At 53.7% G+C, this 27,680-nt stretch overlaps 10 protein-coding genes and 1 non-coding gene across 11 annotated transcripts; 5 read left to right on the top strand and 6 right to left on the bottom strand.

Moving 5' to 3' along the window:
- Positions 1–768: 768 nt before the first annotated feature.
- Positions 769–2,418, top strand: BGZ61DRAFT_358016 (uncharacterized protein; the record flags this gene model as incomplete). Its single annotated transcript, XM_046240930.1, has 2 exons — positions 769–1,296; positions 1,354–2,418. The coding sequence occupies 2 exons, from the start codon at positions 769–771 to the stop codon at positions 2,416–2,418; spliced, it is 1,593 nt and encodes a 530-aa protein (XP_046101425.1).
- A 558-nt stretch (positions 2,419–2,976) lies between these two features.
- Positions 2,977–3,934, bottom strand: BGZ61DRAFT_455975 (uncharacterized protein). Its single transcript, XM_046246447.1, has one exon. The coding sequence runs from the start codon at positions 3,700–3,702 to the stop codon at positions 3,046–3,048; it is 657 nt and encodes a 218-aa protein (XP_046101424.1). The 5' UTR covers positions 3,703–3,934; the 3' UTR covers positions 2,977–3,045.
- An 863-nt stretch (positions 3,935–4,797) lies between these two features.
- On the top strand, positions 4,798–8,773 carry BGZ61DRAFT_495896 (P-loop containing nucleoside triphosphate hydrolase protein; the record flags this gene model as incomplete). Its single annotated transcript, XM_046250953.1, has 2 exons — positions 4,798–6,465; positions 6,515–8,773. 2 exons carry the CDS (start codon positions 4,798–4,800, stop codon positions 8,771–8,773), a joined length of 3,927 nt encoding a protein of 1,308 aa, XP_046101423.1.
- A 478-nt stretch (positions 8,774–9,251) lies between these two features.
- On the bottom strand, positions 9,252–11,245 carry BGZ61DRAFT_358029 (uncharacterized protein; the record flags this gene model as incomplete). Its single annotated transcript, XM_046240932.1, has 4 exons — positions 9,252–9,715; positions 9,769–10,685; positions 10,733–11,134; positions 11,199–11,245. 4 exons carry the CDS (start codon positions 11,243–11,245, stop codon positions 9,252–9,254), a joined length of 1,830 nt encoding a protein of 609 aa, XP_046101422.1.
- Positions 11,246–15,856: 4,611 nt separating this feature from the next.
- Positions 15,857–17,251, bottom strand: BGZ61DRAFT_62919 (uncharacterized protein). The gene is made up of 2 exons (XM_046256931.1): positions 17,237–17,251; positions 15,857–17,156 (listed from the first exon to the last, which is right to left on the bottom strand). The coding sequence occupies exon 2, from the start codon at positions 16,848–16,850 to the stop codon at positions 16,092–16,094; it is 759 nt and encodes a 252-aa protein (XP_046101421.1). The 5' UTR covers positions 16,851–17,156; positions 17,237–17,251; the 3' UTR covers positions 15,857–16,091.
- Positions 16,906–17,540, bottom strand: BGZ61DRAFT_534939 (uncharacterized protein; the record flags this gene model as incomplete). The annotated part of the gene is made up of 2 exons (XM_046254212.1): positions 16,906–17,156; positions 17,237–17,540. The coding sequence occupies 2 exons, from the start codon at positions 17,538–17,540 to the stop codon at positions 16,906–16,908; spliced, it is 555 nt and encodes a 184-aa protein (XP_046101420.1).
- A 564-nt stretch (positions 17,541–18,104) lies between these two features.
- On the bottom strand, positions 18,105–19,299 carry BGZ61DRAFT_62921 (ankyrin repeat-containing domain protein). Its single transcript, XM_046256932.1, has 2 exons — positions 19,189–19,299; positions 18,105–19,140 (listed from the first exon to the last, which is right to left on the bottom strand). Coding segments are annotated over exons 1-2 (705 nt in total). The 5' UTR covers positions 19,191–19,299; the 3' UTR covers positions 18,105–18,437.
- A 749-nt stretch (positions 19,300–20,048) lies between these two features.
- BGZ61DRAFT_455967 (Alpha/Beta hydrolase protein) lies at positions 20,049–21,294 on the top strand. Its single transcript, XM_046246445.1, has one exon. The coding sequence runs from the start codon at positions 20,139–20,141 to the stop codon at positions 21,168–21,170; it is 1,032 nt and encodes a 343-aa protein (XP_046101418.1). The 5' UTR covers positions 20,049–20,138; the 3' UTR covers positions 21,171–21,294.
- Positions 21,295–22,058: 764 nt separating this feature from the next.
- Positions 22,059–22,141, top strand: BGZ61DRAFT_t154. The gene has a single exon. It is a non-coding gene; the product is annotated as a tRNA-Lys (tRNA).
- Positions 22,142–22,573: 432 nt separating this feature from the next.
- Positions 22,574–23,627, bottom strand: BGZ61DRAFT_534936 (putative cyclase-domain-containing protein; the record flags this gene model as incomplete). The annotated part of the gene is made up of 3 exons (XM_046254211.1): positions 22,574–22,621; positions 22,676–23,178; positions 23,228–23,627. 3 exons carry the CDS (start codon positions 23,625–23,627, stop codon positions 22,574–22,576), a joined length of 951 nt encoding a protein of 316 aa, XP_046101417.1.
- Positions 23,628–24,779: 1,152 nt separating this feature from the next.
- Positions 24,780–26,020, top strand: BGZ61DRAFT_455965 (uncharacterized protein). Its single transcript, XM_046246444.1, has one exon. It carries the CDS (start codon positions 24,831–24,833, stop codon positions 25,800–25,802), a length of 972 nt encoding a protein of 323 aa, XP_046101416.1. The 5' UTR covers positions 24,780–24,830; the 3' UTR covers positions 25,803–26,020.
- The last annotated feature ends 1,660 nt before the right edge of the window (positions 26,021–27,680 follow it).

Here is a 27,680-nt window from a genome sequence, read left to right as displayed (position 1 = left end):
TTTCGGCATCCGGCCGAGTCCGACGGGACGTCCTTTTTTGCCGGACCGGGAGCTGATAAGGGGTTTTTCTGCGCTGGGGCGCCGCCGGCGTCGTTTGTTTGGTGCCGACTGGGACCGGGAGACTGGCGGAATCTCGGGCTTTTGAGGGATCTGTCAAGAAGGGGTGGAATTTGTGGTTCTGGGAGGGAAAAATTGTTAGAGGAATAACAGCCAGGACGGTCTGCAACTCGGCCGAGCTGCACCGTCGCCATTGTCGCCGTCGTTATCCCCCGCAAAAGACTGATACGAGATGTACCCTGCAGGTGAGCGGGCGATAAGCCTCCATCCCCAGAATGAGGGACGCCCAATTGCCGGTACTCTGGCGTCTGCTTGTTGAGGTCTTGTACAACTGACTCAACTTTCTTTCCCTCTCCTTCTCTCTCTCTCTCTCTCTTTCTTCTCTCTTGAGCAAAGCACTCGCTTGAAATCCGTAAACACAAGAGACGAAATAAAACGCAACAGCTTTGTTACTCGAGGTGATTCCATTGGACATCTCCCCTCCATCTCCTTATCGCTCCCACCCCACCACCACCACCTCTACCAAGACCTCTTGCGAGAGATAAAGATAAGGCAGCATAAGCGCGGTAATCGAGCTGGGAGACTTCCGAGATCGTGTTCGGTTGACTGGATAATTCCGTTGGCCACTGTCTTTACCCGTTCATCAGTTGCCTCTCCTGATTCTCTCTCCTCTTTCTCTCTTTCACTCCACTTCCTCCCCAATCACTCACAATGACCGTCGCCAACTCCCTCCCTCACACCACCGAGGCGCTCACTGTCTTCGTCTCCTCCCGGGCCGTCATCACCCTCCCCGATGACTCGCTCCTCTTGACGCCGGCTACCATCTCCGTCTCGCCATCCACCGGCAAGATCATCTCCGTGGTCCCTGAGATCCTCCCTCAGTCAAGCTTCCCTTCTTCCACCACCTACGTCGACCACAGCCCTAAGCTCCTGCTACCCGGCCTCGTCGACGCCCATGTCCACCTCAATGAGCCCGGCCGCACCGAATGGGAGGGCTTTTGGACCGGTACTCGCGCGGCCGCCAGCGGAGGCGTGACGACGGTGGTTGACATGCCATTAAATGCCATTCCGCCCACGACGACGCTGCATGGCTTTGAGGAGAAGCTGCGCGCAAGTCGCAACCAATGCTGGGTTGATGTCGGATTCTACGGCGGTGTCATTCCCGGAAATGCGGCCGAGTTGAAGCCCCTCGTTGAGGCCGGCGTAAGAGGTTTCAAGGGATTCTTGATTGAATCAGGCGTGAGTTCCAACTGTGGACTGATGAGCAACAAGAAGCAATAGCTGACAGACCTTTAGGTCGACGAGTTCCCAGCAGTCTCATCGCGAGATGTCGCCCTCGCCATGGAGGAGCTCAAAGATGCCCCGACCACGCTCATGTTCCACGCCGAGATGATTCCTCCGATTTCAGCCTCGGTCGGCGACGCCGTTCAAGCCTCGGAGGCGCCCCTAGCTCCCACCGGAGAACTCACCGCATACAAGACATTCCTCCAATCTCGTCCTCCCGCGTTCGAGACCTACGCCATCGAAGAGATCCTCAGTCTCGCCCACCTGGCGCCATCATTGCACCTACACATCGTCCACCTCTCAGCAACGCAATGCATTCCGATCCTCAAGGCGGCGCGCGCAGCCGGAATCAATATCACGGCCGAGACGTGCTTCCACTACCTGGGGTTGACGGCCGAAGAGATCGAGATGGGCGATACCCGACACAAGTGCTGCCCGCCGATTCGTGAGGAGAGCAACCAGGACGGCCTGTGGGGAGAGCTGGTGGCCGAAGACTCATGCATCCGCACCGTTGTATCGGATCACTCCCCCTGCACACCGCAGCTGAAGTTGCTCCCTGAGCATCTCGACCAGAACCAACCGCACATGATGCACTCGGATTCCGGTGTCGACGTGACGATGCCGGGTGAGCAGGCACCCACAGAGCCCGCCAAGATGCGCGGAGACTTCTTCGCAGCTTGGGGCGGCATCTCGTCCGTGGGCTTGGGGCTTCCCATCCTCCACTCGGCGTCGAAGAAGCGATCGGCATCGTCAAAGACCCCCAGCATCACCGACATTGTGCGTCTCTGTTGCCAAGCCACCGCCGCGCAGGTCGGCCTGTCGCATCGCAAGGGCGCCCTAAAGGCCGGTATGGACGCCGACATTTGCGTTTTCGACGACGCCGAGCTCTGGACGTTTGCGCAGGGCGACATGCGGTGGAAGAACCGATGCTCGCCGTGGGAGGGCCACGAGTTCACCGGCCGCGTCAAGGAGACGTGGCTGCGTGGAAACAAGGTGTTTGAGCTGGGCGCCGCAAACTCGGGCTTCGTCGCCGGGAAGCCCTATGGAGAGTCGATTACGGAGAAGAGAACGGCTTGAGAGCTGATGATTAGAAGAGGTTATGTAGGATGCAGCCACTTGGCGCAAACAAGGAGAGAGCACGAAGGGAAGAGGAGGAAAGATGATGGGAAGCATTTAATGGCGGCGCACTTGGGCTTTGGATCTTGGGAGGGCGGCATAAAACCATTGTATTTGAGTGTTTTGGATACCACGATGAAAGATTGACAAAGTATCAAATCAAATTGCAGGTCTCACGTCAAAGTCTCAGGTCGCAAGTCTCACGTGGTGATGCAATGAGGAGAAGCACGGCGGTTGGAGAGGAAAGGTGGGTCAACGAGGTGAATGCTCCCGTGCTCCGGCGGCGCGCGACTCAGACACACATGACTTACATGGTTCAAAGATCAAAGAGGGGAGATGAGAGCAGGCGATAGTAGAAAATTGCAGCGGGTCTAAGTCTACGAGGTCATCACCGAGACATGCCTAGATTCGACTGTGACGGAGACAACTGTGCCGCAAGCAGTGGAGTCTTTAATGAAGAGGGCTCGCCAGTCCCGCCATTACGAGAGATGGATAGGTAGTTAGATACGGAGTACATTTGTGCACGAGTCGTCATGTAATCAATCCCTAGACTGCAAGATGCGAATTCCGAAATATCGGTGGAAGAATTTAGTGCGGAAACCGTTTCCTTTCATCGTCTAGCGACCTAGGCAGCGTGGCATGCAGATCTTGCATGGGGCGGCCGAGTCTCTGTTGGTCCCATGACAAGTCATGACAAGCGCCGTTGGATCTTGGCGGCGAAATGGAGTCCAAATCAGGCCTCGGTTGGAGAATTGTACATCCGAGGTTTACACCCAAGGGTTTACATCCGAATGGTGGCAAAACCGCAATTCGCAAGTCGATCCCAACGTGGCAGAGCCAGAAGAAAAAGACCCGAGGCGTCATTGACAAGCACCCTCGCACCTTGAACCTCGCATCGAGCATCGGCCTCGTCAACAACGCCGCGCATTCCCCGTCCAGAAACACGGCGTCCAATTGCTGCGAGTCGCGTCTGTAAGCGAACCTGCGCCCATGCCGCCTCGGGAGCGTTACATGGCGTTGTCGGGGCCCTCGTTTCGCAGCCGACGGTGGGGGAACAGGGTTAATCGCAACCGAACGAACGAGGCGTTCCAGGGATCGCCCGCCATTTCTGATTAGCGAGCGCGAGGTGTGCATGCGTGCGTGGAAGGGCTGTAGAGGGGGGGTTTCGAGGGGTTCGACGGTGGGAGGGCGTATCGTGCGCGCAGAGGAAACGTTGTATTGTACTTTTGTCTGGACGCGATGCATCCCGGGAATTACTTTGACAATTTATGTAGAAGGAAACTCTGGAAGTGGGGGTCGCTCGGAGAGTCATTGTCGCATCGTGTCACTTTCCGGTGACGCTTCGGGGTTGTGAGGCTGTTGATATCACGCTGTTGAAATGTGATATCAACACATCAACGTCGAATCTTCCATTCTTCATGAGTATGCCTCGACTCAAACATCATCAGATAATAGACAAAAAATAAAATGAAACACTCAGAAAATCGTGAATGGTTGCCGCACTATTGCTTGTCTCTCACCCACACTAATCCGTCGGGACCAAGCCTTCCCGTCCTCGCTATCCCATCCCAACTCGTGCTATCCCCAATCCACGTCATCATCTGGAAGCTCTCCACACACCACACGCACCACGCCGCACACCATCATGGCCGAATTCGACGCCCGGGGCTTCTTCGCTTCCATCCATCACGTCTTGGCGCTGGTCCGTTTACGTACCTTTTCGCAAGCCTTTCCCCGCGTCGGTTGGCGTCCGCCTGCTAGTAGTCCACCCGGACCACCCCGGCGTCGCCTCACTTCAACCTCGCCTACGAACCTCACGGCGAACTGGACCCATGCTCGATGGTGAAGAGCAGCCAGTTGCTTCGGGATCTGCGTTGCATGGGGCCATCATCTGAAATAACCGGCTCCCCGTGTATCAACTGTCAACTCGGTTGCAGAGTCCATGGCCATGTACCGCTAAGCGACTGGAGTCTAAGTCCGTCTGTCGTATCTCTGCTGCGTTGTATTATGGCTGCAGCGTCAGCAGAGATTGTCATCCTCGGAGACATACAAGAGTCGGCCAGACACACCAAACACACAAATTCATGCGAATTGATAGCCGCGAAAAGACAACCGGAACAACGCCCTCTTCCTTGCAAGTCGGTCGGTCATGGATAGGCCAGTCAGCAGCCACCAAGATTTCTGCAGTTGATCGCCCACTTACAACGCCTCAATAATAAGCTTCAAATACCCGTCATGGCAAGCCACAACCCAGTCGACCCGCCAGAGACGATTGTTCTCGAAAAGCTGGGGAGGACGAGCTCGCTGGACCTTCCATCAGACTCTATCGCCTACCCATACATGGAAGACCGGCGCGTATCCCTCTCCGGCGCTGGCCACCTTTCTCTCGACGATGTCCAAGCTGTCGAGGTGCAGATCCGGGGCGTCGCAGTCTCAGTCAACACTGCGCCGTCGTGGTTGGAGCCATCCACCTACCCACAACTGTTCGCCTCCAAATTTAACACGGCGCCCGAAATGAAGAAGCTGCTTCACTCAGTTAATGCCAATATTCAGCCCGGGACATTGACAGCGATTATCGGCGGGAGTGGTTCGGGCAAGACAACACTGCTCAATACTATGGCGGAGAGGGTGACTAGTCCGAGACTAAAACAACAGGGCGTCACAACCTTCAATGGCATGGTCGGAGTCCACAGCGTCAGCCACGCCTACGTGATGCAGCAGGACATCTTGCTTCCGACACTCACAGTTAGGGAGACGCTTCAATATGCCGCCGACTTGAGACTCCCCGCTTCGATTCCGACCGAGCAACGAATGATTGTCGTCGAGGAAGTCATCCGTGAACTCGGTCTCAAAGAATGCGCAAACACCCGCATAGGTAGTTCACAACACCACGGCTGTTCCGGCGGAGAAAAGAGACGGACCAGTATCGGCGTTCAGATGCTTTCCAACCCATCGGTGCTCTTCCTCGACGAACCAACGACAGGTCTCGATGCGACCAGCGCATACCAGCTCGTCAAGACATTGAAGAAGCTAGCACAAAAAGGCAGGACCGTCATCACAACAATCCACCAACCGCGATCGGAAATCTGGGACCTCTTCGACAACCTCATCGTCCTGACCAAGGGAAGCCCCGTCTACTCCGGATCGGTCAAAGACTGCGTTCCTTGGTTTGACGGCTTGGACTTTAAGCTGCCGCCTTTCGTCAACCCGGCCGAGTTCGTCATTGACATCGCCGCCGTCGACAACCGGACCGCAGAGCTGGAGCAGGAGAGTACCGACAGGGTAGAAGGACTGAAGAGCGCATGGAGCGCGGAAAGCGAGAGGCTTTTTGGCTCTGTGCCTGAAAATAACGAGAATAGCGACCGGAAGCGTGGAAAACAAGCACAGCAGCATGCCGGCTTCACTCGGCAACTTCTCGTCCTCACAGACCGCACCTTTAAAGTCACATACCGGGATCCACTCGGCATGGCATCTTCCATCATGGAGGCCATCTTGATGGGCCTAGTCAATGGCTATCTCTTCTATGATCTCGGTCGAGATCAAGCCGGTATCCGGTCGCGTCAGGGTGGTCTATACACCGCGACTGGACTACAAGGGTATTTGATTCTCATCTTTGAGGTCTATAGAATGACCATCGACATCCAGATCTACGATCGGGAATCTTCCGAAAATTGCGTCGGTGCCATTCCCTTCATCCTCTCCCGAAGAATTGCTCGGGTAGCGACCGAGGACCTCCCTGTCCCTTTCCTATTCTCCGTCATCCTCTACTTCATGGCCGGCTTTGACCGCGAGGTTGAAAAGTTCTTTATTTTCTTTGCCATCTCACTCCTAAACCACTACATCGCGGTGACGTGCGCCATGACCTGCGTAGCAGCGTCGAGGCACTTTCCCGGGGCGAGTCTGATTGCGAACATGGTCTTTACGATACAAAGCATGGCCTGCGGCATGTTCATTCAGAGCAATACGCTGCCGGTGTACGTGCGCTGGATAAAATGGATCACATATAGTGTAAGCCCAATGTATGTCTGCTGTCAATTTTCTTTGCTGATGAAACCAGTTCTATGTTCTAGGAGCATATGCTGGCAATGAATTCGAGGGCAACTTCTACGACTGTCCTTATCCAGGAGGAAGAGACAATCCGGAATGTGAACAGTACACTGGCGAGTACATCATGGACCTCTTCGGCTTCCCACCGAACTGGGTCACAAGGCCCATCATCGTCTGTCTCGCCTTTGTCGTTTTCTTCCTCGTACTCTCCGCGATTGGGCTTCATTTCTTCAAGGTCGAAATGACCATTGCGCGCGCTCGGGTATCCGACACCGATCTGTCTGCCGGCAAGGAGAAGATGGAGGCGCGATCCATTGCCGACGTCCGCGCCATCGATGTGGGACTCGACAACTTTGCATTAAATCTAGACAAGACATCTGCGCTGGGGAAGAAAATCCCGACAAAAACTATCCTCAACCCGATCAATGCGACATTCCAAGCAGGCGTTCTGAACGTCATCATGGGACCTTCGGGGAGTGGAAAGACGTCTTTGCTCAATTCCATGGCTCTTCGACTCCGGAACTCAATAGGAACGAGATATCATCCGTCGGGGAAGCTTACTTTCAACGGCGCCGTACCCTCCGACTCGGTCATTCGGTCCGTCTGCTCTTACGTGTGCCAGGACGATGACGCCCTGCTCCCCTCCCTTACTGTCCGCGAGACCCTGCGATTTGCTGCTGGGCTCCGTCTTCCTTCCTTCATGGGCAAAGACGAGAAGAACCGCCGTGCGGAGGAGGTGCTGCTTAAGATGGGTCTGAAGGACTGCGCCGACAACCTCATCGGCAACGACATGATCAAGGGTATTTCTGGTGGAGAGAAGCGGCGTGTGTCTATCGCCGTTCAGGTTCTTACGGACCCCCGGATCTTGTTGCTTGACGAGCCTACATCAGGACTAGACGCCTTTACCGCAAACTCCATCATGGAAGTCCTCCAGGGACTTGCCAACGAGGGCCGAACACTCATTCTCACCATCCATCAAGCGCGATCGGACCTCTTTGAGGAATTCGGCAACGTGCTACTACTAGCCCGCGGAGGGTCTCAAGTGTATTCAGGTGCTGGCAGAGATATGCTGGAGTACCTCGGGAGCCATGGCTATGAATGCCCACACCACACGAACCCGGCCGACTTTGCGCTGGATATGATCACCATCGACCTACAGCGCGATGACAGGGAGGCAGAGTCCCGTGGACGAGTACAAAAGCTCATCGAGAGCTGGAAAACTGGAACCCGTCCAGTGGTAAAAACGGAAGCAGAAAAGATGGACGAGAAGGATACAGAAGTCGAAAAGGCGACTGAAGGCATCCTGCTTCCACCCGTGGCCAAACCCCCACGGAGGTCATTTAACAAAGCCAACCTTTCAACACCCGCCGAGCTTGGAGCTCTCGTACGCAAGAGAGCATCTTTGGCAACTTCCCTCCCACTGCTCCTCCACCGCGCCATCATCAACACCCGGCGCCAACCCGAGCTCATTCTCGCCCGCCTCATGCAAGTCATTGGCCTAGCCCTCATCCTAGCCCTGTTTTTCGCGCCCCTCGACAACGACTACTACTCAGTGCAAAACCGCATGGGCTTTATCCAGGAGATTGGAGCCTTTTATTTCGTCGGGATGTTGCAGAATGTTGCCATCTACCCGAATGAGCGCGACGTCTTTTACCGCGAAGACGATGACGGCGTGTACGGTGTGGAGGCATTTCTGGCATCGTACACGATTCTCGAGGTGCCGTTTGAGATTATCAGCTGCCTGGTGTTTGGTGTCCTCGGTGACATTGCCATCGGAATGCCGAGGACCGTGACGATGTATTTTGTCACCGTCTTTGCATGCTTTGGCATTGTGTCGTGCGGCGAGAGCTTGGGCATAATATTCAACACCCTATTCGACCACGCCGGCTTCGCCATTCAGATCATGGGCATCTTCCTCTCAGTGGCGAACACCATGGTCGGGATCCTGTCCATTGACATGCCACCCCTGTACACTTCGCTCAACTATCTCTCGCCAATCAGATATGCAGCTCGCGCCGTTGCGCCGTACTCTCTACGCGGTGTGGAATTCACCTGCACCGACAACCAGAGGTTGAGTAACGGGAACTGCCCGATCCAAACGGGGCAGGATGTGTTGGAGTTGTACAATCTGGATGAGGACCCGGCGATCAATGTCGCCATCTTGGCGGTGTGCGTGGTAGTGTACAGACTCTTGGCGTGGGGAGTGGTGAGGATGATGAGAACACATTGGAAGGGGAAAAAGAAAACGAAGGAGGCAAAGCATAGTTGAGATACTCCATATACATAATGTTCAATCATTTAAGAATAAAGACGCCATGAAACTATTAACGGCTACCTTTGAGTTGGTGCGAGACTCCTTATCGTCAATGGTCCTTGGTTCTGGAGGTTCAAGATTACCAGGCACACACCTTCGACGAAAGATAATTGTCGATTATGCACAAGTAAAAGCTGCGCTCACGTAAAGGGGCTGGACTTTTAATCATCAGATCTTATCGACAGCTATGTAATTGTGCTAGGTCTGTCTCACCCCGCGTACCATAGACACTCCTGAATCAACGCGTACAAGCCCAAACATGCCTCCCGAAATCCAATCCAACATCCAAACTAAATATCATTACTTTAACGAGTGGGTATCAGTTTCTGTCCAAATAATCCCGCAATATACCGTTGCCATCAAATTCCAGGCGGGATCCAATATGCGGTAATAGACAGCGTCACCGAGAGCCACAGGCACAGGCGCGAATTGCTTACGACATCTTTCGGTCGCTGTCGGCAGGAGACTCAATATCCGAGTGTCCGGGGGTGAGGTTGGCAACATGCTCGAAGTGGTACAAAGGCTCCTTCTTGGCGTGGCGCTGCCAGAGGATGTTGCGCTTGAACCAGTGGGGGAGAGCAACCTTGAGCTGGTAGCTGGCGAACTGGCGAACGGGCACAGCAAAGACCCAGTCGAGTTCCTCAAGGGTTCGCTGCTTGGTCTCAGGGACCCAGAAGAAGATCATGATGAAGGCGATGACGTTGAAACCAGCATAGAGACCGAATGCGCCGACGACGCTGAATTTGTCGAGCAGGAAGGGGAATGAGGTGCTAAGGATAGCAGCCCAGAAGAGGCAAGTGGCCACAGCAAAGCCCATGCCAGTCTCTCGGTGGGAAAGAGGGTAGACCTCAGCACTGTAGGTGAAAGGAACGGGGCCTTCGCCGGGGGAGTAGAACACTGGAGTCCAGGTCAGCGAATGCGTCACTTTGGGGATTCAATCGAGTACTTACTGCCAAACATGAAGACGAAAAGACAAACCAGGCCGGTGCGGACATCTCCAGCACTCTCGGGAATCAGGGTACAGAGACCAGCAGCCAAGAGGGTCCAGGTCATCTGAGGGAAGGTAAACAGAAGAAGGGTACGTCGGCCAAAAGTGTCGATGGTCCAGAAGGCAGGGAAGGCAAACAGCCAGTTGACGAGACCGAAGCCGAAAGATCCAAGCATGGCCTTGAAGTCGGACATGCCGGCATCCTTGAAGACGGTGGTCGAGTAGAAGGCGATGATGTTGATACCGCACATCTGCTGGGCAATCATGACGGTGAAGGCGGCAAGGTTGGCTCGGCGAACACGGGGGATGGTGAAAAGCTGGGTGAATCGGCTGACGTAGTTGGTTTTTCCAATGAGCTCGTTCTCGATATCAAGCTGGGCGCTGATGTAGTACATATCGCGGGCGACTTGGATGGCATCATGGCGGAGCTGGAGCATGGACTTCCAAGCATCAGGGTAGCGGCCCTTCTTCATGTACCAACGGGGAGACTCAGGGCAGGTGTAGATGAGGAGAAGCAGGGGGACGGCAGGGAGGAAGGGAGCTCCAAGCATCAGGCGCCAGTTGATGTCGGCGACGTTGTACACGGCGAGGTTGAAGGCGGTTCCGAGGAAGATTCCAAAGGCGGTCCACATTTGCCATGACATGACCAGCGCACCGCGGATCGAGGCAGGGGCATTTTCGGCGGCGTATATAGGCACTGTTGAAGCCTTGGCTCCCATTCCGATACCCATGAGCAGGCGGTTGGCGAGTTGTTGTTCCCAGGTGTGGCTGAAGGCGGATCCGATGACGGGCCAGATACAGAAATGAGCAGCAAAGAAGATGACACCGCGGCGACCGAAGTAGTTGTTGATGGGGTCAGAGAGCCAGCAACCGATGAACCTGCAGCGTGTAAGTGGTGGGTTGATACGGGTGGTGAGAGCACTTACGCGCTACCAATGTATGGACCAGCATTGACGATACCAACCAAGAGACGGTCGCGAGTGCTGTCGCCACCAATACCATAGACGTCGGGGAAGAAGATGTTTGCACCGTTGGAGCCAGTTTGATCCCAGCCCTGGACGGCGGCGCCGATGGAGCAGGTTGCGATGGTCATGAGGAGCTTCCGGGGCATGTCCCAGCGATGGGTCACTTCGCGCTCGAGGACCTCGAGCTCGCGGTCGGTGAGCTTCTGGGGGCCGTCGATGTTGTGAGCATTGGCCGGGTTCTGGGCGACGAGGGCGCCCTTCTTGAAGATCTCGACGTGCTCCTGCAGACCCTTCTGCTCGGTCCAGGCCTCGACATCGCGCATCAACTGCTCGCGGGGGATTCCCTCAAGCGGATTCTTGATTCTTGGAGAGTGTTAGACAGAGATTTCCGGCTAGATTATGGCCAGGAGGTAAATCGGGCACTTACTTGGCCTGAAGATTGGTCGTCAGGTCGGCATGCTCGGCCGTGCCCATGGGCTTCTCGTCCATGTGGTCCGAGTAGGTGGCCTTGGGGGAGTTCCTGCAGAGGTGTAAGTGATGAGTTGCAATTGAAAGCCACAGAGGCCTCGTAGGAGTTTGACATACTGAATATCAGCCATTTTGGGCGTCAATTGAGAAGCAAGGCTTCGGGAAAAAAGAGGAAATAGTCCAGATAACACAAGGGGGTGGTGTCTAAGTCTCAAGACGCGGCCCACTGTGTAACTTTGCAATCAGACGCCTCGAGTAAACAATAGAGAAGAGGATGCTTCAGCAACAGCAATCTGGGGAAATGAAGGCGGAATACGGGTCCTATTTGTGTCTCCAGAGCACCGGCCGAATTGCCCCAGAGACGATCCCCCATGATGCCCCAGACGGAGACTGCAAACGCCCAGCTCTCGCCAGGAAGCTAATCCGCGACCGTCCCACCAGCCCTGTACGCATCCAGACGGCGGACATGGTTGCTTCGCTCGTGCGCGGTCGATTACCACGCTGCCGGATGACGAGAGAGCTGCATCGCGTACCCCCGTACGGGCAACTGCGGCCGCCGGGGGGGAGTCTTGGACGAGGAGAGACGGGGGCGTGTGAGACATGGTGTCTCGAAGGCGTCCATCCCGATGTGCGAGCTATCCAACCGTCGAGTGGGCGGGACACTAGGATCCCGCAATTGACCGCATTGGCAGCATCATGGCACTTGATTCTCGAGCTCTTCCATGGTCATGACATTGATCGTCAAGACGCCCAGAGCTTGGCCTGACGTCGTCCGACACTCGCAACTCCACATACATAGTAGACTAACACACACCCCCATGTCCGCCACAAATGGCCTCCCACCCAAGTCTCCGCAATCCTTGATTGCTTGGTCTCGGCACATCGAAGCTTTCGGGCCGATAGCGCCAGGGTTCGCGGTCGCTAACCGCCGCGCGCGTTGGTCTCAGGCGCATCGTGTTAGCAGCTCCGGTACTTCGCGGCCAGATGCCGCCTCTCCAGGCTGTCTTGGCAAGCCGCCCGACAACGAAAGCGGGTTGGATTCTGCACATCGCGGCAGGCCTTGGTTGGGTAGCCCTGAGATGCTGCTCACGCTCATGGCAAGATTGGGCAAATTGGGTGTCGTCCGATGCCGCGCTTCGCCGGGAAAACAGACCAAGTCATGGCCATGGAGCATTTCAGCGCCGTCGCCGGATGAGGGCTGGGAATCTCGACTCTCACGCGCCACAATCGAGCTGAGACGCCCGAGCTAAAAACGGTCACACCAGAGAATCCCACAGTTAGACAAGCAGATGGACCACCGGCGCAGGCAGCAGAATTCGGAGCCCTGTGAATGGACGTTCGGCCATGCGCCGAGCGACCGGGGGCCCGATGGAGCCAAGGCCCGGGGTGCGAGGAGGAGTCCCCGGGGCGCGAGGGAGGCTCGCACGATTTCGTCTAGATGGATGGCACATGTGTGCTCTGTGGTGCTACTGTTACTGGCCTCGCTCAGCGCTATCTCGAAGTGTAGAGTCGCAGACGGTGTGGTGGTATTGCATCGGGAACGGTGCCCTCTAAACTATCATTCCCGTCCCTACTACACGATGACTCCAGATCCGAGTGTTGATCGCACGCAAACACTCTTCTAGCTGCACGTCTATTCCTTTCCGTCGACGTCTGATCGACATCCCATTACCGTATGTGTCTTGAGTCCGCCCGCGCTCAGTCTTTCGCTCCAACAAGTTGCCATAGCCCAGTCCCTGAATCATCGTGCTCTGGGCAATCTCGTCGGGTTTCACTTATTCCCGCCCGTCACTGCGCTTGACGGGGCCGAGCAGCATGGATCGAACCTCGAATTGCCCTTCTCAGCAAGCGCGAGCTCAAGGCAGCAGAATAAAAATCGCAGACTTGGCGTGCGCCGTCGCCGTCCTTGGCCCGCCCGACGTCTCTCGCGGATCCGACGCTTGAGTCATTTCTGGCACTGGACGACGCGCGATTGACGAGTCTAAACGGCAGACTTGGCTTGGACAAGGTGATCTAGAGAAGCCATTGGTTCCAGTGAATAAGCTCACTTGGTGGCATCCTTGTTTTGTTGGAGTAAAAGGAGGGGAAAAGGCGGGTGAGAGAGAGCAACCCTCTTGGCTCCTTGCTTTACACACGCCCCCCTCCATCGCGGACAGAGCATCAGTAATATGAGACCTGTTGCAGCAAGGCGTGCCCGGCTTCGGCTCCGTTTGTGCATATTGCCTCCACCCGATCAAGGGAGCCCGTTGGGTTGCATTGCACAAGCCACCAATGTCATAGTCCCTGAGGCTCAACACGGTGAACGAAAACTCATGCGAGGAGTCCAGCGTGGTGTTCACTACTGTCTAAGATGTTTCCAGTCTAGGACAAGAGCGTCTTGCCGCGATATCAACATGCTTTCAACAGAATTGATAACATTAAGTTTTTATTTGGCCGACCATCTCCTTTCCAACGCCGAGCCGTTGAATCACGAGAACAACACAGCGAACCTTGTATCCGAAAACGGCGGAGTATCTCATTGATCCTTGAACCTTTCCCCGGCCTCCAAAACCTCGCAAGCACTCGGCCGTAGTCGGGGTGCGGTAGGGATGGATCATGGGTGGCGAGGTGGGCGAACCTTGGGGTCGACTGGGGCGATAAGCCGGGGTGCCCCAAACCGAAGCCCGTAACGTAGACGAGACACCATCATGAAGGACATACAATTGACGCAGACTAGAGCATCGAATGTGTTGTATTAGCCATAGCGGTGTTCCCTAGTCCGTCGTATGTAAGCTAGTGGGGCCCTGGTCGCTATCGCGTGGTTGCAACCCCCACACGACGCTCCACGATGGAGTCAGGATTAAGGATTCAGATGGATCAACTTGCCGCGAGTTTGATTTTCTAGAAGCTCCGGGGTATCCAGGGCCATTGTCCACTCACTATCCACGTCAGTATTCATGTACAATTCGCCATTGGGATTCCCTACTATGGTTGTGAATCTTGCACGGCCACGATTGGCAATCCAACTGTAACCCTCCTGAATTCTCCCCGGGATCTATTGGCTTGCATCTTGAGAATCTAACTCGGTTGCGGGCACCACGATGCAGCCCCGGATTAAACCCCGCGTGCTACACTCTCACTAGACCATTTCGCAGAGAGAGTTGAGCGTCAATGGCTCCTCCCAACTCACACCGCACAATTCCCAATGTCTCTGCTCATTGGCACTTCCCAGCTCCATCTCCACCTCCAAGAAACGGAAACTCCCACACTAGTCAGTGGCGGCCGGTCTAGATCCCAGTCGAGAGCCGCACTACGTTGCATCCCACCCCACTGGCCCCCTGCTCATCCACCTCCAGGCAACGACATTTTGCACCTCTCCAATTCTGTTTATTCTGCTGCCTAGAGCCGGACTGTGCTCATGGCATGGGTTTGTGGGGGCAATGTGCGGAGTTGTGGGGATTGTGTTAGTTGCGGGTTGGGGAAGAGCCTGCATGAGAAGTTCTACTGGGCCGGGATGCAGAGCCAAGACGTTGTCTTGTGAGGGTTGCAACTTGTAATTCAGACGTATAGGAAGAGTTGATTGGCACAGTCCGATACCAAGGGAATCAGCTCATCCCCCCTGTGCATTTATACCCCGGTGACATCATGCATCTGCACCGTCAATTGCCGAAGCCCAATTGAGTTCGAGTTCGAGTTCGAGGCCGTTGCGAACCCAGCCTTCTCCTCATGCCACTAAACTCCCCACTTCCGCGATCCTTGCAAGGAGAAGAATGAAATAAAATTTTGAGCCTCATATGACCTCTATCCTAGCACTTCTGATACAGGGTCTCAGACTGCTGCTGGCGATGGCTTGAATTACTCCTTGTCAACTGGGAAGGTTGGGAGGCCAATTGGTCTCGATCACGCAAGTGTCGTGTGGTGGCGAACCGCAACTTGTTTGAAAAGCTCTTCATCAGCCGGTCTAGCCACCTCTCTCTGCAATCTCCGCCGATTCCTATCATGCGTGATTATTTTAGCGTATATGCCCAACAATGGCACTATTGAATTCTCTAGGTCTTCTTTTGGCCTACTGCTTGCATTGCCTTTGCCCAAGGCGCATTTGTGCCAGCCCCTAGGGAGTCTGAGGCGGTCATGTCATGTAAGAGCACAAAGAATCAGCCATCCCAAGATAAGAAAGTCAATTCTACCCCAGATTTCGTTAAACGGGTGCCTAATTGATGCACCTTTCGGGTTACCCTGTGCAGGGTCGGCGGAGTGGCTTACTCGAGGGATTCAGCTTTCGAATCTCGGCTGTCAACTTGCCGTCAGCAAGGAGGACCTCGCAGTACTTGCTCGACTGAAACGAACCACAAACAAAATGCGTCTTTTTCTAAAGAGATGACACATTCCGCATCATCGAGTCTCCTGAGCGAGGCCAGAACTACACACGGGCCGGGCGGAGTTGGGTGGAACATGCGCAAGTGGAATCAGTCTCTCGGCCTCACCGAAAGGTCCCACCCACTTACAATGATGTGACAATGAGGTCACTTTTGGGCAGCCATGTGTCTTTTCAGCGACATTGTATCTCTTTCTAGCAGCAACATGGTGACATGAACAAACTAATTGCAAGATGAACGCCGATGCAGTACCGCGAGTCACGTCGAGAGGCTAAAATCAAAATGCTCAATCTCAAGATAGCTATCCCTCAAGGTATCATAGCAAAGTATCGCAGGAGCCTGCCGTTTTCCCAGCCGAAGACCATCATTCCCTCAACTCCTCGCAGTAAAACCACTGTAAACTCCCTCCAAGACCCCCTTCCCCAAGAACGCCCAAGAACAACAATGCCTTTGTCAGAGGCGAGACAATGGTCCCATGATCGTTGTTGAAAGCCAGCTCAGTTCTTGCAGAACCAAAGGCAGACGATGGGCTTCTCGTCAACATTGCCCGTCCGCGACTTGTCCCATCCGATATCCGCCAACGTCTTCTTCATCATGTCCTTGTCATCTCCGCCAAAGCTGAACCCCTTGTACCATTTCCCATTGCCCGCGCTAACCAACTCGAAGCACCGGTTCTTCTTCGGCGTCGGGTTGGTGCAGCCGTAGCCCTTGAGCAAGTCTTCGAGCGTCGTGTTCGAGGGGATGTGCGCCGCGTTGAACTGGAGGTGGGTGTTGCCAGGCAGCTGCCACGGGGGGCGTGACGATCGGAAGACGTGAACCTTGGTATGGCTCGCAGGGAAGAAGTAGTTGTAGCCGGGCTCGCAGCCCACGCCGCCCGACGAGTTTGTCATTTGCGCGGCCGGCATCTCGGGGTCGATGACGGGGCATGGCTGCGGCTGTCGAGTGAAGATGTTGCCCGTGCCGTTGGGCTGGTGGGAGAAGACTTGCTGATTCTGGAACCCACCAATCCCGCCCTGCACCGGGATGCTGTAGGGAGACGGGGCAGCGAACGGGTTGGAGGGCATCATCACGCTGCCGAACCCACTAACGTACTGGGGGATTGTCTGTTGCGGGATGGTGCCAAAGTTGTAGCCGGGACCTCCGAAGTGAGGGATGTAGGCTTGTCCCTGGATCGGGAGAGGCGCTCCAGCAGGGGCGAAGGCCGGGCGAGTGCCCGTGGAGTCTCGCCCCGTGATGGGATTCCAGCCGCTAGTCATTGCGAGGAAGGTGATGGGAATGTTCAACGAAGGAGAGTGGCTCTGGGCAGGGAACTTAACAAAAGGGCTGCCAGGTATGAACCCAACGGCGGAGGGCTGGGTTATACGAAGCTTGCCAGTATCCTGGGACAGGCCCTTGACGAGTCGGATCCCAAGCCAAAGGGGGGGTGAGGGAAGAGTTTATCGAGAAGTGGTCGAAGTCCTGCTGGATCGTGTATCGCTGTTGATGATACAGGTCGTCGTCGTCGTCGTCGTAAGATTCGTGAGCGTAGTAATCAAAAACTTCAGGATCAGGAGAATAAACGGCTAGGCATGATCAGTTATATAGTGAAAAGTAGCAGTCGATAACTGCCAAGGCTTTCAACATCACGGAATCAGGAACCCACCTGACGCTGAATAGGGGCCCTCCCTATTGTCCTGTCCAACCTGGGTCTCTGACGCGCTGCTCTCGTCGCTGTCACTCTCGTCGTCCGACTCCACTTGAATGTCGAGGTGACCCGCAAATACCTCTGTGCTCCAGATGATGTTGTCTTCCTCGTCGAAGAAAGCCCCCACGATGATCCAGGCCCAGAAGGGGGGATCTTGGGAGGCCCGGAAGTGCTGAGTTACGACGAGCCGCGTGGCCGGCGGGGGAAGAACCCCGGCTTCAACCTCAATTGTCCTGTAAGTTGGGCGGCCCGAGCCGGACATGAAGACTTCGCGGCGGGCTAACGTGGGCTCTTTTAAATGCGGAGGAACTCGTCGTGGCAGTGCTTTGGGGACTGACGGCCGGGAGTGAGAGTGAACCTTTGCAGAGCGGACAGAGCGATTAGGTGCGACGACATGTTGAAGTAGTCCCCCATGAGAGACGTAGTTCCATTATTGTCGTCCGGTCCAGAGTCTTGTGAGCCTCCAGGGCAGTGATTTCCCGCCATCGAAGAACGCACGCGACGCCAGGAACCTCACATGTCAGGGTGATTCAAGACACCATCAGCGGATGATCTAGATCATCGGGCGAGTAGCAGTAACGAGAAGGGCTCGCAGAATAAGATTGCCCACGGCATTGGAGGTTTCCATGTCGGTCGCGGCACGCGGTGCTTGGCACCAGACCGGCGATTGCGGCTGCTGATCATGTTTTGCGACAGCATGAGCACATATCATTGACGGGAAGTCTCTCGTGGCGGCTCATCACTGTACATCGGAGCAGTTCTCACTCGGCGGCGCAATCAAGAGTCATTCCCTGTTATCGTCCACGGTCCGAAATCACAAACATGACAGAACGGACCATCAAAAAGATCACAAGGAACTCTGAAAGCAGTTGATTGAGTAAACAGCATCGCAAGGCTAAAATATGTCATGAGTTCATCAGTTAAAGGGTAGTCCAGTGCTGCCCTGCAGCCATGACTGAGTGGTAAAGGTGGTGATTGCGGTGTGGCGTTGGGGGAGAGTGTTCCAGAGTGAAGGCCAAGCGGACACCACGCGGACTCCGGTCATCTCTGTGCTGCGACTCAACATTTGGTGGCGGTGATTCAGATATGCTGGAGACAAACAATCCCAACCAGGCCCAGCCTCTATTCTCCCAGCTTCCAAGTGGAACCAGTGATAGGCTTATTCATCATCGCTATTCGTTTCGACAACGCGGACTCCAGCTCCCTTCTTGGACGCCTCAGCCTCCCGCTTCAACTGCCGCCGCTTTCCAACTTCGGACACCAGTCCCTTAAGATAGACCTCCGCCTGGACAGTGGCGCTGTATGCAGCAGGCGTCCAGTTCCAGATGTTGCGCTTCTCCACGTCGGCGCCCGCGGCTAGCAACGTGCGCAGCACCAGCAAGTTCCCGTTTCCACTGGCAAAGTGCAGGGCCGTGTTGCCCTCGACGTCGGAACGGCGCACTGCGTCGTATGGTCCGCCAGGGACGAAGGTCAAGAGCAGCTGGAGGATGGTGTCGTGTCCGCCGAGGCTGGCCTCCATGACGGCATCGCGGCCTCGGATGTCCCGGCGGATGATGCAGCTCTTGTCCTTCTCGCACAGCAGGTGGACGACTTCGGTATGGCCGCCGGCAGCCGCGAGCATCAGGGCCGTCTGGTGGCTCTCGTTGAGGGCGGGGCAAGGATCTTCGTGGCCGAGGTCGAGGAGCACGGCGCAGATATCGCGGTGGCCCAGTGACGCGGCCAGGTGAAGGTTCGAGTTGGAGAGGCCCAAGGGAGACGGGTCGGGGTTGTGGATGAGCGAGGGGTGGGACTTCAGGATGCGGCGGAGGAGGGGAGCATCGTCGGCGTGGATGGCTCGGCGGATACGGATTGACGGCTCAATCCTGAGACGGTCAGCTTGCAGAGGTGGAGGACGATAGGAGACAACTCACATGGTGGACGATGTGTCATGGCGGTTGGCGACGCGGCGCAGGGAGCATGTCGCGGAGCGCGCGAGTGAGGAGAAGCAAAGAAGAAGAGGAGAGTAAACACGAAGGTTGTTGGCAATGACGCTGCTGGAGCTTCAGCTGCCAGCGGGCTGCTTACGGCGGTGCTCGTCATGAACACAGCCCCACGAGCCCGTGTTCGCGGGGTTTAGCGCCAGGGTGTGGCCCACTCCCTGCTGTTAGCGGACACGGGCGCTATCAGTCGCACTGGTTTGGTAACATGCTCGCGAAAAATGACAGCTCCAGGGTGTGTTCAAGGTGGAGACCGAGCCGATTCAGCCGAAGCCTACCCTGGAGACATGCTCTGCATCAAGTGGGAGCGACTGTAAGTCGAAGGTTGTCAGTATGATTATAGCGGCCATCCTAAGCACGTCATACTGGACTATCTAGCTACGGACTTGCTCCGGGCTTGCCTACCGTTGAACAACCGGATGATCTCACTGACTATTACCTGAGGGGTTGACAAAGCCTCTGGAGTTGGCCCCCCCCTTCTTCCTTAAAGCCTCCGAGTGCCTAGCCAAGTAGAGAAACTCCTGTTTTGTGTTGTGGGCCCTTTCATTGATTATTTGAACATTGGCCTTTTACAAAGCCTCCGGGAACCATGTCTAGTTTGTGTTATGGGTCCTTTTATTGCTTATTCGGATTATGTACAAGTTTCCCTCCCGGACCTATGAGTAACCTGTCCGATTTCTTACTTAAATTACCAAAGCCTAGCAATTGGCATCATATGATTTATCGTGTGTCGGTGGTATAAAAGTCCCTCGTTTACCCTTTCAGTGGTAGAGTCCTAACCATCGTCCGGCACAACACGATCAAACATTGGGACCGCTCCTTTGCATTCCCCTGATCTCTCTCTCATCGATTATCTTGGCACCTGCCATACAGTCGATTCTAAAATGGACTTTTTAGTTCAGAAACAGCTCATCAACTCGCGGTCACTCCAATATGCCTACTACGCCAGCGCACCGAGTAATGAGACCGCTGCTTTCGATCAACCTGCTTTACTACTCCTCCATGGCTTTCCAGAAACTTCGGGGACATGGGCAGCCCTCATTCCATACCTCTTGACCCTTGGCCTTCGTATTCTGGTACCGGACCTTCTCGGTTACGGTGGCACCTCTAAGCCCTGGGACGTGTCCTCATTCAGTGTCGACGCCATGACGAGCGATCTTGCCGAAATCTTGACTTTCGAAAACGTCTCGAGGGTCATACCCATCGGCCACGATTGGGGATCCTACCTCGCTCATAGGTACTATCTGTACTACCCGGAACAAGTCGATGCCGTCGTCTTGTCTGGTTACTACTACCAACCACCGATCCGTGAGCCTATCAATATTACCCAGATCGCAGAGGAGCGGGAAGAGCTCGTTGGATTCCCTCTCGGCTGGTACTACGCCTTCCTCGCCAGCTCAGAGGCAGCACCACTCATCTCGGGTCATATAGAGAGCTTCATATCTGCGGGCTACGGCGATGCCGGGGCTATGAAGGAGACATTCGGCTACAAGGATTCGCTTCGCAATTGGCTGCTTGGGGATAAGAGGCGCACACTGTTGGAATTTACTACTCGCGACCCTAACATGCTGAAGACTGTGGAGGAAGCCTTCGGGGGCGATGGACTCGTGTCCCCTCTCATGTGGTACCAGGCGTATGTGAATGGCACACAATACGAAGCTGAGAAGAAACTTCCAGCGGCCGCAGACAAGGTTGAAGTACCCTTGTTGCATATTTCCGGGAGAAATGATCCTCTGGGTCCGGCAGCGTTATATGAGACACAGGAGGCCAAGACTGCGGTTCCGGATTTGACCAATGTCGAGCTTGATTCGATTCATTTTATGCCGGTTGACAAGCCAATGGAAATGGCCGAGACAATCATCAAGTGGCTTGAGTCAAAGAATTTGACATCTGCTCGGGGGACCAAAGGGAATTGAGGCTGAGGTTGGAACCAAAAAGTATTCAATTCGGAAGAGAATGATCATTGAAGCCAATTAAGGGGGCAGATTTAGAAGAAAGTGGTTCGTGGTATTGTCTACTTGTGGTTGGGCTTATAGCAGCAGATTTATGTTGACAATTGCTTGATAGTCAAGTCGAAACGAAAAGTTTCATACGCCTGGATGCTATGTTTGTTGAATCTCATGGGGCCTTGGCCTCCAATTCTCGTATAAAGGTGTATGTATACACCAGGGTGACTAAAATCAGTGCTGCTTAAGGAACTGCTTCAAAGTTGCAGGGTTGCGACAAGGACAGGGAGCGATTCATTGGGAAGTGGCTGTGCCCGCAGTCAGGATGGATCATGACAAAATCAAGCACCCATTCGCGAGGCTGATATGTGTCTCCGTGCTTCCTATTTTCTAGGCAATAGCTTCTCTCGAAATGCGACGAAATCGTCCTCCCCTGCAAAGTTCTGTTGTTGCATGCCTAACGATGCTGAACGACGCACCAGACGCTACCAGCGGTATTTAAGCTGTCGTAACTTTACGAAGCCCCGTATCACGGTGGTTGTTATCTCCTTTTCTTAGCTGAGATTTAATGGCCTCAATGACTACCGTTCGTAAATACTCTATTGAGACCGACGCCAACCACTCTATCATTTCCATGCCAGACAGGCCAGCCTCTCATTTCTAACAGCCTTGCAGGCAGCGGATGATAAGAATTTCCCCAAACAAGCAGAATCTTGACCTTCATAAATCATGAATTAACAAGATGAGAACTGGTACAAGCAGGGATGGTAATATTTGGTGATCCTCTTCGTTAGAGATATACAATGCAAAATAGCGACCCTCCTCTCCAACAATCGGGCCATAAGCCCGGGCAAGCACGCCCGGTTAGCTCAATCGGTAGAGCGTGAGACTCTTACGAGTACACAATCTCAAGGTTGCGGGTTCGACCCCCGCATCGGGCTGTTCCTATAAAACACCATATCATGATTGAGAAGTGCTTCTTTTTTGCACTTTCCACTATTTTTGCTTCCCCCCTGATCATGGAGAAAGCATTCATTCCTGGTCACTCTCATGTTTTTATTTCTCCTCTTCATGTGATGTTCCCATCCTACTACTTTCTATGACTATTGCTTTCGAGGTCCGACAGAAAACTCTTCGATTATTGATTTCAAGACCAACGCTCGCTGCTTCTTTTTGTCATGGCTGACGAGAAGTAATATTGTGATTTTTCGACCTTGGATTTAATTCTATCAATCCTCGAATACCTGATAGTCAAATTATGGCCTGGACTCCCACGCCTGCAACCTAACGTCCGAGTAGATACCACTTTACCGAAGCTAGTTCTGACAGTGTCTCGACAGGAAGACTTCAGGTATTCATGGGTCTAATCCTGGCTAAAAGATAGCCACTCCATTAGGAGGACTGGCCACACCTCCAGGGACCTGATCTTCGTTAGCTACCCGCGCTCTAATCCCAAAACAAGCCACACCACTAACCTTGAGAGGCACGCTGGAGAAGAAGAACGACCACCGGTTTCGCTTCTTGCATTCTTTACTCAGCTGCTCCAAGTCAAAGAGTTCGCCAATGGGCATTCCCCATCCTGCTAGGAGCCACTCGTGCAGCCAGAAATCTGGATTTTGGCAGGGCCATGCCTCCATGCTGGGGTGGTCACCCGCAACGGCTGAAAAGGATTGATCCCATAGCCATCGCAGAGTCTCCTCCGAGGACTCGATTCCGATTGCTGGTGGAGAAGTTTTGTCTGCCAACGCTTGGCATTCGCTGTCGGAGAGCTTGTTGTACCCACGAACCCAACCTGTGCGGATGAATAGAATATCGCCTTCTTGAAATGTCGTACCTTGGCTGGCTGCCACCTCTTTCAGAGTTGACACGGGGATTGGGGTCGTTTCGAACAGAGCTGGGGTTATACCCTTGGCATCTGCCCAAGCAGCATAATCAAGGAGCACTCCGCGACCGACAATCCCTCCCTTCTCAACCCATGCTAGTATCGGTCAGCGGATGTCATACCTGAGGTTAGCAAGGCTTCTCACCTTGTGTGCCAATAGCGCTGGTTTTCAAGAGATCGTCAAGTGTCTTGCCGTTGAACCATAGCTTCTCCTTCTGGTACGCATAGTGCCGGAACCCATCCCATTGAGAGCTGCTCTGCGTGTTGAACGTCAACGAGTCGTCGTTGACAGAACGGGGAGTTTTGGTCTTGATGGTATGCGCGAAAGGCGCGCGGCCGAAACAAGGCTTCGACATACGATCAAGCGGCCAGTCCGTGGACACGCGCGTCCCATCGCGAATCTCCGACGCAGCTTTTGCGACAATCTCTGGAGTCAGGAGGTTGAGCATGCCACATTCATCGTCATCGCCGAAAAGACCCCAGGCGTTGCCATGAGGCCCATCCTTGCGGAGAGGAAGAGAATCGAAAGACGGCTTGGAGGGCATGATGGCCGTTGGACGTTTTGCTTGGTGGTGTTTAGGTGAGTCTCATTTGTTGAAATCGAAGAGGGGAAGGGCAAGTGAGGGGAAGATTGCACCCCAAATAATCCCACCAACAATCGGACCGTGATTCCCGCAACGAATCCCCGGTCATAATCCGGACGTTGATGGATTGAATCTTCCCCACCCGAAGTCGTCACCGGACGGTTTGAGGGGCGGCGTATTTCTCACGGCTAACATTGTCGCTCAGAGACAACCCGAAGACCGACACAAGCCCCGCCCGGAATAGCGACCTCACATACTTGCTCCCCAGCACTTAATGTTAACTACAGCTTAATAAACCAATTTTCGATCTTTTTAATCATCAGATTGAGTGCCGGGACAGCATGTGAATGCTACATCCCGCAAACGCCAAATGTGTGAGTTCACATCACATGAGGAACAATGGCCAGGCGGATCTTGATGCATTGCCGGAGCCATCTATCATCTTTCTGCAGCCTCCCTGCCTTCTCTCAGCGCGCCTGTACATCTAGACACTAAAGAGCCTAAGAGATCATCTTTTATAAATATTTCGTAAAAAGTAGCTTTAGTCTCCTAGCTGAGGCCATGATGGCGATTTGGACGTGGTGCCGCAGTGTTGCCCAAATTATAAATTAATTTGTACCTATTGCAAGAGTTTTTTCTTGCATTTTTTGCCAATCTGTCAGTTGATTATATGAAAATGGTACGATGGAATGATACATATGAGAAAAGCTCGGTATCATAACCCTTGAGAAAGTCGACAGAGCACTAGTGAAACCTCGAAGGTAGGGCAGAACTGGGCATGCAGAGGATCTTGCAGAATTTGGCTCCTAGTTCTGTGGAGATGCGTATCAAAAATCGAAACACGTCGGATCTCACCGTTATTTCAGTGGATCAAAAGAAGGGGTTGTTATTACAATCGAGGGAGGGAGCCAGACTAGAATTTGGCGGGTAGCCATGTTGAGCAGGTCGGCGCCGAGCTCGGTGGGGGCATGATCAAATCGAAACATTCGGAACTCTTCGGTGTTGACCCTGAAAGATAGATAATGGAAACTACGGCTTTGGGCGGATTGCGTGAAATCATCAATTATAAATACCTACCTACCTATCTATTCTAATTCTCAAATGGCATTGTTCTGATATACTACTCCATTTTCACCGACACAATTCCTTCTACCTTTCCTCACGATGGAAGCGATTAAAAGCACAACATTAATAGGCATAATTAAAAAGCCACTGTTTCCGACAATATTGGTCACCTCCATCGCCTTGGTGGGCTCCTATTTTCGCAAACAACCTGAAGAGGGGAGTGTCGACTTCACTATAGACCCCATTTTCGATGTACCTCGCCCTCCGGTCACGCTCACATATTCCCAAACCAACAACATCATATGCATGGTATTGATGACTGCTACTGGACTACTTGCGGTTGTTCTTGGAGCCCGGGATGCTCGCCGTTCTCGAACGCTTCTACCACTTATTCTACCACTTAGTGGTGCTATGATCGCATTCCCAGAAACATTTATCGACGTTCTGGGTTGTATTTACTATCCGTGGACAGAGAAAAACGCCTCATTCCATATCATAGGTCGTGAAATGCCTCCATGGATCCCCATCTGGTTTGGATACGGCTCCTTAATGCAGATTCAGCTCGAGCTCCTGCAGAAGAAGACAGCAACCAAAAATCTGTGGTGGTTTCTTGGCCTGATGATGGGCTCTGATCTCATTATCGAAGAGATTCTCCTGCCGATGGGAGTCTACCACTACTACGGAAACCAGCCACTTATTGTCCTTAATATGTTCCCCTGGTGGTGGATGGCCACAAACTCCGTGGGCGTTTTTCTTGCGACTGCGCTCGCCTACCGATTCCGACGAACTCTCGTGGGATGGAAAGTCTTGGCCGTATTCTTCCTTACACCAATGTCCGTTGGTGGGGTCTATGGATTTATTGCATTTCCTGCTTGGGTTGCAGTCAACGGTGCCTGGGGATGGCTCGTTACCCAGTTACTTGGGTTGTTGACAATGTGCTTTGGATTTGCGTTATTCTGCATCATCTTACAACTCGTTCTTGAACGCGATCCGTTTGAGATGAAGGGAACTGGAAATTACGGAGACGAAGAAGTACCAGCAGAGTCTGAACGCGATACATATTGCGATTGAGGACAACACATAATTCAACCAGACTCATCTTTGGAGATGTTAGAATAGATTACGTAGCCTTTTTTCTACGAGAATTTGAACCTGCCATGCAAGAAGAAAGAAAAAGGGATGGGAACTAAGTTCATAAAGCGCCATACACCAACCTTGACCCTTTGGAGGCACCGTTTTGATGCATGTTCCAGGTTAAGCCAGACGGGTCCGTTGGATACCTCTTTGGCGTAAAGGCTCAACAGAGTATATTTCCTTCCATAAACGATCATACCTAATGAAACGATTCCTCTTCATGATCCTTGGAAAACAATGTTCATGTTAAATGCGGCTCAGTGAAATCAGTGGCGCGATGAGCTGCGAGATTGACATCGACAACATTGTCCAATTCATAATAAATGAACAGCGAAAGACATCCCGAGGCACGATTTATCGCTCAACAATGAGGCTTTTCCACTTGACTATTAACAACTGAACATTCCATCCGCATTCTAACGAGTATTCGGGCCGGATCCTCCCTCGTGTCCGGATAGTTGGATCCAAGCGATGACTTAGATAACGCCTTTCTATGCTTTCGCATATCTTTCCTCAACAGCGGGCGTTCGATCGGTGCCACGGGTGGCATCGGAATTGGCTCTACCACCTTGAGCCTCTAGAAGAGGTTTGGACGATCGCCAAACGTGAAAACACGCTCAGAGGCGATGATTCGGCGCCCAAACATCTGGGGTAGTCTGCCAACATTCTCGCAGGTCCCTTGCCGTGGTCAGACCCGAGAGGAATGTCCATCATGCATTGCGACAACTGCTTGTGGAGATTATGCAGTATTGCTCCCCACCGTCCAGCCACAGTTCCGAGCTCATCCCATTGTGCCGCGGTCGATCATCTCACCAGATCTCGTCCGAGCATCCCACCGAGATATTCTTCATCCCACTCTACTAACCACCTCCGTGCCAGCACAACCCAACTTTCCATGGAATTCTGTTAGCTGTGATGGCCTGAAGGAAACTGCAACACTTGGTGGAGACACGTTGATGTCGTTGCTCGGCGAGGGTGATCCGTTTCCGCAGGTTGTGGAGCTCCACTGCCGTCCATAGCTTTGTTTGCTCGCGTCTGTCAGGGTTCGTGTAGTGGCTGAACGCGATGAACGTGGAAATGGGATCAGGATCGGGAACGGCGGTCGGTGATCTGGATCATCGATAGGCGAAGCGGTGGGAGGCGAGCTGATTTTGAACCAACGCGGATATGAACTGTTGGAGCAACTTATGTTAGAGGAAGGAGATGGCCTGGAACTTGCTGCTGCCCTATCACGCCGAGACAATGACCTCGAATGGCCACGGCAAGGCCACTCAGCTCACAGCGCCCCTTCTATTAAAGCACTCCAGGACGATAGTCAGCCACAAATGCCATCTCTCCTTACCTGGGTAGCCGCCTTTAAGTTCTATTGCCTCCCTGATCCTCGCCTGCTTGTTTTCGTCATGGAACTTCTTCTCAAGCTCCTCGCCAGGTTCAGTATAGAACTCATCATCTTCGGTTTCTTCCACCTTGCCTTTGCGAGACTTCCTTTGTCGACGGGGCTGAGCTTTCCGGGGAGGATTGTTGCTCTTGTTTGTCTCCTGTTCAGCAGTTCCATCTTCCCCATCCGTGTCCCCAACTTCACTGGACTCCTAACGGTGGGCTGGAGCTTTCGGAGTTCGCTTGATGCTCTTCGTGGTTGACAGTTTGGACGGCCTCTTCTTCTGGGTGCTCAGAGTGATGGTGTTGGGGTCTGGAAACCACCCGGGCAGTCTGGGTTGGAGGGACAGTGCGCTGGTATTCACCTACCTAAGGCAAGTACTTACCTTACCTTATTTTTCTTTACCTTAGGTAGGTACCTTGGGTCCCTTAGGTACC

This window comes from Ilyonectria robusta, assembly GCF_021365365.1.
Source record: "Ilyonectria robusta strain PMI_751 chromosome Unknown BGZ61scaffold_16, whole genome shotgun sequence".
Lineage (NCBI taxonomy): Eukaryota > Fungi > Ascomycota > Sordariomycetes > Hypocreales > Nectriaceae > Ilyonectria > Ilyonectria robusta.
This window is presented reverse-complemented; position numbering and strand designations above follow the sequence as displayed.

Bases quoted from the DNA above. Each gene is read 5' to 3' on its own strand.
- BGZ61DRAFT_62919 (XM_046256931.1), bottom strand. From the start codon at position 16,850: ATGACTAGCGGCTGGAATCCCATCACGGGGCGAGACTCCACGGGCACT.
- BGZ61DRAFT_455965 (XM_046246444.1), top strand. From the start codon at position 24,831: ATGGAAGCGATTAAAAGCACAACATTAATAGGCATAATTAAAAAGCCA.
- BGZ61DRAFT_455967 (XM_046246445.1), top strand. From the start codon at position 20,139: ATGGACTTTTTAGTTCAGAAACAGCTCATCAACTCGCGGTCACTCCAA.
- BGZ61DRAFT_455975 (XM_046246447.1), bottom strand. From the start codon at position 3,702: ATGCATCGCGTCCAGACAAAAGTACAATACAACGTTTCCTCTGCGCGC.